The sequence below is a fragment of the Nuphar pumila genome, chromosome 7, assembly GCF_984573655.1.
Source record: "Nuphar pumila chromosome 7, dmNupPumi1.hap1.1, whole genome shotgun sequence".
Taxonomy (NCBI): domain Eukaryota; kingdom Viridiplantae; phylum Streptophyta; class Magnoliopsida; order Nymphaeales; family Nymphaeaceae; genus Nuphar; species Nuphar pumila.
In genome coordinates, this window is record NC_143255.1 from 115,004,898 (window position 1) to 115,015,582 (window position 10,685).

Below are 10,685 nucleotides of genomic sequence, written 5' to 3' on the forward strand. Positions count from 1 at the left end.
AGTTTTAATTTTTTCTCAAAATTTGGGGTTTGGGAAAGTTTTAAAAGGTTGGATTTTTTAAGGACATTACAGTTGGTATCAGAGTATGGGTAAGAGTAACCTCAAGTCTCGAGAAAGATCTCCTTCGCAGGTATGATATTTGTTATGTAATTGTTGTTGAGATGCACTTGCATATTATGTTGTTATATATGTTGTGAAAACACGTGATGTTTGCTGGAAAACCTAAAAATATGCTAGGACTCATTATTTTGTTGTGTGTGGTTGTTTGTCTGTCCAGATGGCTTAGGCAAGGCGAGTCAACGATGATACTCTGGCCACCATGGTTGGGGTGGTATAAAGACAATCGACAGCTATGGATGCCATGGAGGCCAATTTATAGAATTTAGCAGATCATCGTCAGGGCATTGAAAGAGATGTCAGATATAGGAAGTTTATGGACATGGATCCTCCAGAGTTCAAAGGCAGAGTAGACCCTATTATAGTTGAGAACTGGATTAGGAAGATAGAAAGGATCTTTTGTGTTCTTCGTGTTCTCGAGGATCGGAAGGTGGATTTTGCCACCTATCGATTGAAGGAACAAGCCTTGCAGCGGTGGGAGACAGTCTACCAAGTGAAGTTCGAGAGCGAACTCGTCACTTGGGTGTAGTTCATAGAGGTATTTTTTGCGGCTTACTTTCCAAAGCATGAGAAGGCCAAGAAGATGCAGGAATTTTTGGAGCTTCAACAGGGAGCTATGCCCTTGCCAGATTACATCTCCAAATTCATAGAGTTAAAGTGTTTTTGCCCTCACTTATATGTCACTGACGAGGAGAGAGCAGCGAAATTTATGTGAGGTTTGAGGTCTGCACTTCGAACCAAAATATTTATTAGAGGACCTAAGACCCTCGCTAAGGCCATTGAGGTGGCTATTGTGCTTAAGGATGATTGGGTAGCTAATTCGAAGGTCCAGAACAGAGTAGTGGGGCAATAGTCTGGAGGTGGACAGTTTTATCAGAAGAGGAAATTCCATGGTAAGCCGAGATTCACACCACTACAACCCCAATTTTCACCCTCATTCAGTGTTTACACTTTATGTGTTATTGCATATCATTGTATGCATTTGGCATATCATTTCATTGCATTTTATGACATTACATACCATTGCATCTCATTATCGAGATCCAGTACTCTAGTTTTCAAAATATTGAATCCAGATTCGAGTTTTAAAAATTATCTTTCGAAATTAATTTTAAATGCCTGGGTTTTGAATCGATATTTTTCCATTTGCCAACCCCCAAGATCTTATATTTCGAAATATTTTTCTCAGAAAATAATCTGGATTCATTTTAAACTCAATTTTAATTGATTTCAATCCTCAGATGAGACCCATCTAGGTGGTGTCACTTCTGGATTCTTTCATTTATATATTTTTTTAAAAATCATAGAGTCCTAGTTGGATCAGGACTCTGTCTTTCCATCTTTTTAAGCCTTTTCAAAACTCCATTTTGATTTTAAATCAGAGGTGATCTCATTCTCTGTTCACTCTTGCCATTTTGGCCAAAATCTCAGAGTCCTAGTTGGATCAGGACTCTTTTTTCAGAGTCCCAGTCGAATCAGAACTCTATTTTTTACTACCATTTTTTTACATGTTTTTGAAAAAAACTTTCAAAATCCTTCGTTTTGGCAAAAATTTTAGAGTCTCATTCGAATTAGGACTCTTTACAAAGTTCTAATCGAATCAGGACTCTATCCTGATTTCATCCTTTATTCATGTCCTTCACTTGTTTTCAAAACATTCTTATCTGATTTTTAAAATCTCCCATTTTAGTCAAAATTCTAGAGTTCTAACCGGATCAGGACTCTTTCCCAGAGTTTCAGTCGGATTAGAACTCTATCTTTCATCACTATTCTGCTTGTTTTTAACCAAATCTTTCAAATTCTTTCAAAGAGAAGTCAAAAACTCAAAATTTTAGTTGAACCAGGACTCTATTCAAAGAGTCCCAGTTGGATAAGGACTCTGACTTCAATTTCGAGAGAATCTTTCCAAAATCTCTTCATTTATCTTTCCAAATTTCAAAATTGTTACACTTCTATCACAAAGTTCCAAAATTTTGAGATTCTATTCCAAAAACCTGGTCGAATCAAGACTCTATCCCAGAGTCCTGATCAAATGAGGACTCTATTCTGAGTTCATTTTCTCACTTCATTTTCACTGGTTTTCAAAAGTCCTTTTTAAAATCTCATCATTTGCTTTGCAGAAAACCAAAAAATTCTCAGAGTTCTAGTCAAATTAGAACTCTTCTTCAAAGTCCTAGTCAGATCAGGACTCTGAATCAGACTTCAATTTCTATCTTATTTTCACCTGTTTTCCAAAATCATCTCGCTTGTTTTCTCAAAAATACAAAATTTTAAGAGTCCTGATCAAATTAGGACTTTGTTCCTAGAGTCCCAGTTGGACCAGAACTCTGTCTTAATTTCACTGTTTGTTGTTATTTTCATTGGTTTTGCAAAATCTTTCATCTGTTTTCAGAAAAGACTCAAAATATTGAGTTTTAGTCCGATCAGGACTTTGTCTCAGAGTCCTAATCTGATCAAGACTCTATTCTGAATCTTGTTTTACCTCCATCTTCACCTTCTTAACTTGTTTTTCAAAAGAATTAGGTCATTTTGCGGAGTTCCAGTTGATTCAGGACTCTATTTCAGAGTTCTGATTGAGTTAGGACTCTAACCTTGACTGTATTTTCTGACTTATTTTACCAGTTCTGATAAAATCTTTCAAAAAACTTCATCATTTTGCTTTCAAAAATCTAAAATCTTAGAGTCTTAATTGGTTCAAGACTCTGGTTCAGAGATTCAGTTTGCTCAGAACTCTATTTTCAAAACCTTTGAATTCCATATGTTGATTTTAACCCATTTTCAAAGTCATTTTCAGTCTTTATTTTGACTTTTTTGAAACTTTGATGTGGGGCCCACTCTGTTGGTGCCATATCTAGAGGAGTTCTGACTTACTTAGGACTCTGTGTCATTTCAAAACTTTCAATTTCAAGTTTACTTTTGAATCTCTTTTGAAAAACCTCTCATTTTCAAGTTTTTAAAATTCTTTTTGAAAAATCAAGTGGGGCCCACTCAAGGTGGCGCCACATTTGAAGAAGTCAAGGTTAGACTAGGGTTAGTCAGTGTCCTAGTTAGATTAGAGTTTTAGAAGAGTCAAAAACCAATTTTGAAAATCTATTTTTATTTACGGTTTTTAACTAGTAGTTTTTTAAGTTTTAAATTAAAGTTTTAAAAACCAATGTGGGCCCACACTAAGTGGCGCCACATTTGGAGTCTTTTAGGTTAGTTAGGAGTCTAATTAGATTTTAATTAGGTTAGCTAGAGTCCATATAGGTTAGGAAATTTCAGAAAAATTGGCCCCCACTAATAGCTTTAGATAGAGTTTTAAAAGAATGAAAACTTTCCAAAATGGTTAGACCTAATTTTTCTATTTAAAGAGCCAGGGGGGGGGGGGTCGACCCCTATTCTTCTCTTCTTTGAATCTTGGAGCTTCTCTCTCCTCTCCAGCACCTTCTCCTTCTCCATTGTAGTTGCAGCTCCGAAGGTAAAATCCCTTAACCGTATTTCATAATTTTTTTGTACTTTTTTTATTGAAATACATGTATTTCCTCGTTGCCGCCCCCCTTGTTCATGATTTTTAACCATGGATCTCATCCAAGAACCTCAAGTTCGATCCAAGAAGATGATCTAACCCTGTTTAATGCTATTTTTTGGGATTCTAATCCATTAGAATCGTTTTTATTGCTGCTTTTTATATTCTTAACCAATGAAATATGAGATTTACCCGTTAAATGGGCTAAATCCATATTTTCAAAGGGTAAATCAATTCCATCCATGGATTCCCTGTATTTTTATTTTCTTATTATATTAATATTTATTTCATGTATTTCAGCATTAAATTAAGTTTTGTTAGGTTGTTCATGTATTTTTTATTAGTTTTCATGTTTAAATATGTTTTTTTAGTGTTTTATTAGATTTTTGTATGTTTTGATTCTAGGTCTATAGAAATCACACTGTTTCGCATTTAAATATTTAGTAGAAATTTCTGATTTTTTTATTGTTAGTCCATGGATTAGTTAGTAAGATCTTGTAAAAAAATCAGAGGTTTTGGGGTTCAAGAACCCTGTAAAAAAATACAAAGTCGAATCGTGATTTTTGTTACCCAAAATTCCTATTGATATTCAGGTATAAGTTGCATATGTAATATTTTTGCCATCCAAAATTCGATTCATGATCCGTAAATTGCAGTAGATTTGTATTAGAATCTACTATTTACTGTAATGTTCTCATAATTTTTTGTCACTATCTTCTATTTTTCCTCTGTCATAAAGTAGGACCAACTCCTTAGAACTCGTTATGCTTTATTCAAACTCTAAGTCAACTTCCGTTGATTGTATCTCCCTAACCAAAGATCTGATTGACAATTTATAAAAAAAAACTATTTATATGTTTATCTTCTATTCACTAATAAAATTTTAGAATTTTTTGATGTGACTTGTTATTTTTCTCTGTATTTAAAACTGGAAGTATCTATTTTGATAGATTTTATATTTGTTAAATTCAAGTACGGATTGCCGGAATGATATATCCCTAACCGAAGATGATTTTTCTAATCTGTAAAAAAGAGAATCTCTGTTGTTTTGTTTATTAGTTCTTTGTAACATTTTATGAATTTCTATGATGATTTGATCCCTGATTTGGGTCTGACATCATGATAGGTACGTGCCCACGAGTAAAAATAACATATTTTAGGGGTTTTATGATAATTTCGAATTGGAATAATGTTAAAAATAAATTTTTATGATTCCAATTTAAATTTAGGGTTATCAAAAGTCCATGTGTCAATTTTTATTAATTTTAGAATTCATTTGATGCTTGAATCAATTATATTGCGAAACAGGGTGCCCGCAGGATCCTGAAACACTAGCAAAATCATGTTTTTTGTGTTATTTTTTTCATAAAAATTCTTGTTTTTAGGGTTTTTACATATTTAGAAACATGCTAGGACATTTCATATTTGATTTGACTTTGATTTGAGTCTTTTTAATCCCTAAATCCAAAGTGTTACCAAAATATTTTCTAAAAAACCCTGATTTCAAGGCCATATTCTTGTTTTCAAGGGTATTTTTGTCATTTTTCCTCAAATTATGAATTTTAAAGGTATTTATCTTTATTATTTATTCAATTTTATTTCATGTCATTATGTTTATATCAGGCAAATCATGGAAAAAGACTTATATCTAAAAAAATCCAATAATTTCTGGACATTACTGGATAAATCTAGAAAAGCCAACATATCTTCACTAACAAGTTTTCTAGTTTTGTAGGAATATTTAAGGTTGTATTTTTCTTTATTTTTTTATTTAAATTCAATTAGTGATATAAATTATAAATAAATTTGGAATAAGAATTTCAATTCCTGCTTAGAATTAAGGTTTGCATTGCATATAGTTTAATTTCATAAATTTCAATATCTGATATTTGTCATTCATGCACATTTTCCAAATCCACTATGGTTGACACAAATGGCACGTGCACAAGCTCTTAGAAAGTTGACAAACTCAGTGGAATTTGTATTTATGGCCATAGTCAGAATACGAATGAAACCAAGATTTGTGATCTTTGTATTAGCTACATTCAGCCTACACTCTTAGGCTAACTTCAAAAATGCACTACATTTCTCAAAAACTCAAAAGGATTTTCTCCAATTCCTCAAAGAAATATCTTTCAAATCCATATTCATTCATTTCAATCATTTCAAACAATCATATGCTTTCAATTCAATTCAGAGAAATCGATTTTCTCAGAATTTTCTAAGTCTTTCTCAGAAATTGATTTTCTCAAAACTCTGAGTTTTGAATGATATTTCAAGTATTTTCCAAATTTAAATTATGATTTTCCAATGCTTTGACATTCTCAATTTCATTTTCAAAGTTCACAAATCAATTTTCTCAAAGTCTTTGCATTACTTCTGAAACTGATTTTCCCAGAATTCTCAAATCCTCTTTAGAAATCAATTTTCTCAGAAAAAGCAATTCAAATTTCAAAAATTGATATTTTCAAAGTTCCAATCTTTTTGAGAATCAATTTTCCCTTTAAAAGTTGTCTTTTAATGCAATTCCTGGTTTCCAGAGAATCCCTTTTCTAAGAATTTCAAAATCTTAGAAGCAAACATCATATTATTCAAAATGTGCATCTTTTCATAACTTCATAGCAAATGCCTGATTCTTTGTGCATTTTAGAAAAATAGAGCATAATTTAGATAATTAAACTTAGTTAAAGCACACTATTGATCCTTGGTTCAATTACCCCTGGTAAAGGCGCCATGAACGGTTGAACCTCGTACCAACAGGCGGATCCCATTCCATAGATTTTTTCCACAAAAATTTTAAAATGGAGGCGAGTAATTTTCAAAACCAATTTTCAAAATTTTGGTCGAGTTTGACTCGTAGAATCGTTTCTCTCTCTCTCTCAGAGGGAGGGGAAAATTTTTGCGATGATAACAACCACCTGCAAAGAAGCCATTTGAGAGAGCTAGAGGATAGCAGCAACGTCAGCAGACTTAAAGACAGTCTATTTGTGATGAGAGGTATGGTAGATGCTCTCGTATTCATGTGGGCAAGTCGTGCCCCGTAGCTTCAACCACTTTCCATTGCTGTGGCAAAGGTAGACATTTTATTCAGAACTGCTTTAAGAAGCAGAACGATGAGAAGAGAGCAGTTGGGTAGGTAGTGAAAGAGAAGCAACCTCAGCATCAGGGAGAGCAGCAGAAGCTAGCAGGTCATGTTTATGCAGCATCTGGGAGTGCCTAGAAGGACAATGATTTGATCCAAGGTAGCATTTTGATTGCTGGTTGAGCCGCTCTGGTATTATTCGATAGTAGAGCTACACATTCTTTTATTGCCGCTCATTTTGCTAGTCAGTTACAGTTGCTTGTAGAATCTTTAAAGCATGTGCTTAATGTTAGTAATCCTATAGTCAATAATTATATATGTACTTATTATTTACCTCATTTGTTAGTTGAGTTGGGTGGGCAAAATCTGTCGGCTAATCTGGTTGTCCTTGACATGACTGCATTTGATGTTATTCTGGGCATGGATTGGCTCTACGAGCACTATGTGGTTATCCATTATCCTAAAGGCACAGTGGTCTTATCATGATTTGATTGTCTCGAGATTGCTTATTATGTGTTTAGACCTTCTTTATGATATCGTGTTGTTTCATCTCTAAAGGGTCAAAGGTATGTGAGCAGAGGAGATATTGTATTTCTTGTGTGTTTGACTTCTAAGGAGCCTAAGGTCGTATCTTTGGAGGAATTGGAGGTAGTGCATGACTATTCTAATGTTTTTTCAGACGAATTACAGGGACTTCATCCACTTTGTGATGTTGAGTTTGGCATTGAGCTTTTGCCGGGGATTGATCCAGTCTCCAAGGCTCCGTATTGTATGGCACCAGGTGAGTTGGAGGAGCTAAAAAAGCAACTCCAAGAGCTTTTAGAGCGTGATTTTATTCGATCAAGTGTGTTACCTTGCGGAGCACCCGTTCTCTTCGTAAAGAAGAAGGATGGATTTATAAGGTTATGTATCGTTTATCGAATGCTTAAGCAAGTCACTATTAAGAACAAATATCCATTACCTCATATCAAAGACATCTTCAATTAGTTGCAGAAGGCAAGGGTAAAGATTACTTTATAACTATGTGTGTATGATTGTAGTGTTGCTTGTTTGTGTGGTCGTTGTTGTAATATATGTGTTACTTGTGCATTTGCGTTGGTCTTCGCAAAGATTGATTTGAGATCTGGGTATCATTAGCTACGAATTAAGGCAGAGGATATATCCAAGACTGTGTTTCACACTCGTTATGGGCATTATGAGTTTGTGGTGATGCCATTTGGACTCATAATTGCTTCAACTGCATTTATGGATATGATGAATCACATTTTTTAATCATTCTTGGACTCTTATGTGATCATATTTATCGATGACATCTTGATCTATTCAAAGAATGAAGTTCAACATCAAGAGCATCTATGTGTTGTTTTGGGGATTCTTATGGAGCATCAGCTCTATGCTAAGTTCTCTAAATGCAAGCTTTGGCTCAGACAAGTCTTCTTTTTTGGCCACGTGATTTCTGCTGATGGCATGGCTATGGACCCCGCCAAGGTTGAGGCAGTGTTAGATTGACAACAATATCAAAATATTCGAGATATTAGGAGTTTTCTCAGTCTGGCGGGTTATTACCGATGATTTATTCAGGATTTCTCTCGCATTGCTTTGTCAATGACGAAACTTCTGAAGAAGGGAGTCAAGTTCCAGTGGTCTGATAAGTACAAAAAGAGCTTTTAGATGCTTAAGCAAAAGCTGACTTCAGCTCCAATTTTGTCTTTGCCATCAGGCAATGGTGGTTTTGTGGTTTTCTCAGATGCTTCTGGCACATGTTTTCTCAGATGCTTCAGTTGAAAGTGCACGAGCGTAATTACCCAACACATGACCTCGAGTTGGCCGTTGTAGTCTTCACGTTGAAGATATGGAAACATTATTTGTTTGGTGAGCAGTTTGAAGTGTTCACGGATCATAAGAGCTTGAAGTATTTATTTTCGTAGAATAAGCTAAATATGTGGCAGCATAAATGGTTGAAATTTATCAAGGATTATAATTTTTCTTTGTTTTATCATCCAGGTAAGGCAAATGTGGTAGCCGATACGCTTAACAAAAAGACTAGTAGTGTTCTATCTTGTTGCCTTAGTGGAAGATGGAATCTATTAGAGTATTTTATTGTGTGGAGGCCCTTTATTGTGGGTCAGGGCACGATTAAGCTTGCTAGTCTAGTCATGCAATCAGATATCTTTGATAAGATTATTGCAACGCAGTTGAAGGACCCTCAGTTTGAGAAATTGAAGTCCCTTACCCTAGTAAGCGATACCTCTTTCCACCTTAGAGAGGATGGAGGTATCGATATGAGAGACCATATTTGGGTACCCAGCGATCTCATTTTGAGACATGAGCTCCTTGATGAGGCTTGCAAATCCTGATATACCTTTCACCCTAGCATGATCAAGATATTTAAGGACCTTTAGAAGAGGTATTGGTGGAATGACATGAAAAAAGATGTTACAGCTTATGTTTCAAAGTGTTTAACTTGCCAGCAAGTCAAATTTGAATATCAGAGACCTGATGGTCTATTACAGCCTATAGAAATTTTGTTGTAGAAATAGGAAGAGATCACTATTGATTTTGTCATGGGACTACCTAAGACTCATTGACAACACAATGTCATTTGGGTAACCGTTGATAGATTGACCAAATTCGCACATTTCTTGTCTATTCATGTGACTCAGACTCCTGAGTCTTACAAATGTTTATATTAAGGAGGTAGTTTGTTTGCATGGCATGCCTATATCGATTATATTTGATCATGATACTCATTTTAACTCATATTTTTGGGGTCACTTTCAGCAAGCTTTGGGTGCGAGGTTGAAGTTTAGCATGACATTTCACCCTCAGATCGATGGTCAACCTGAGAGGATCATTCAGACCCTTGAGGATATGCTTTGGGCATGCACTTTAGATTGAAGAGGTGATTGGGATAGTCCTGTGATTCTCGCTGAGTTTGCATATAACAATAGTTATCAAGCGAGCATTGGCATGTCACCCTATGAGGCACTCTATGGAAGGCCATGTAGATCGCCAGTTTATTGGGATGATATCGGGAATCATAGTGTGGAGTCTCCTATGGCAATTCAATATTATACAAATTATTCATGATCATTTGTGCACAACACATAGTCGTCAGAAGAGCTATGTGGATCATCGACGTAGAGAGCTTACTTTCAAGGTTGATGACCATGTGTTTGTCAAGATCTCTCCTACCAAGAGCATTTTTCATTTTGGTAAGAAGGGTAAACTCAGTCCAAGGTATGTTGGTCCTTTCAGAGTTTTAGAAAGGATTGGCAAGGCAGCCTATCGCAGAGAGTTACCATCATAGTATTCATAGATTCATGAGGTTTTTCACATGTCCATGCTCAGAAAGTATGTTCACGACCCTTCTCAGGTCATTCAGTTCGAGGATGTGGATATTCAGGAGGACATATCTATTGTTGAGAGGCATGTTCGCATTGTTGACAAGAAGAAACAGGTTCTGCGAACCAGGAGCATTCCTTTTGTCAAGGTTCTTTGGCAGCATCATGGTACCAAGGAGTGCACTTGAGAACCCAAAGCCGGAATAAGAGAGAAGTAGCCTCAGTTATTTGTATCCGAGTAAAAATTTTGAAGATGAAATTTCTTTTAAGGGGTGTAGGATGTAAAACCTATAAATTTGTAAGAGAAAATAAATAAAGGGATTGCTTTATTTCAGGTGGAAAATATGTTTTTAACTTTTATTATGTTTTGTGTGTTTTATAAGCTTAATTTTACCTTTCAGGCAAAGAAGGGTAAAATGGTCGTTTCAATCATTTACTTAAATAAGATACTAATAAAATATTTGATTTAATCATTTTAATAAATCACCAACTCATTTGGGCATTTTTGAGGTGTTTCAAACTTAGTAAGATACATTTTAATGGTTCTTAAAATATTTTCATAAAAAAATGGTATTTTAGTCATAAGATTAATCTTGGAAAATATTTTTATTGAATGAAGTATTATTTTTAAAAC

At 34.9% G+C, this 10,685-nt stretch overlaps 1 protein-coding gene across 1 annotated transcript; it reads left to right on the forward strand.

The window, feature by feature from the left end:
* Nucleotides 1-439: 439 nt before the first annotated feature.
* On the forward strand, nucleotides 440-10,239 carry LOC149833040 (uncharacterized). Its single transcript, XM_090013356.1, has 9 exons — nucleotides 440-640; nucleotides 7,398-7,609; nucleotides 8,135-8,195; nucleotides 8,289-8,359; nucleotides 8,455-8,579; nucleotides 8,712-8,944; nucleotides 9,489-9,587; nucleotides 9,826-9,947; nucleotides 10,059-10,239. Exons 1-9 carry the CDS (start codon nucleotides 440-442, stop codon nucleotides 10,237-10,239), a joined length of 1,305 nt encoding a protein of 434 aa, XP_089869482.1.
* Nucleotides 10,240-10,685: the final 446 nt, after the last annotated feature.

What these genes read in the sequence shown, in the direction of transcription:
- LOC149833040 (XM_090013356.1), top strand. Translation starts at nt 440, where the DNA reads ATGGATCCTCCAGAGTTCAAAGGCAGAGTAGACCCTATTATAGTTGAG. An exon ending in AAGAAGGATGGATTTATAAG is followed by an intron (nt 7,610 to 8,134) that starts GTTATGTATCGT and finishes GCTTTGGCTCAG; the next exon opens with ACAAGTCTTCTTTTTTGGCC. An exon ending in AATTGAAGTCCCTTACCCTA is followed by an intron (nt 8,945 to 9,488) that starts GTAAGCGATACC and finishes GGTCACTTTCAG; the next exon opens with CAAGCTTTGGGTGCGAGGTT.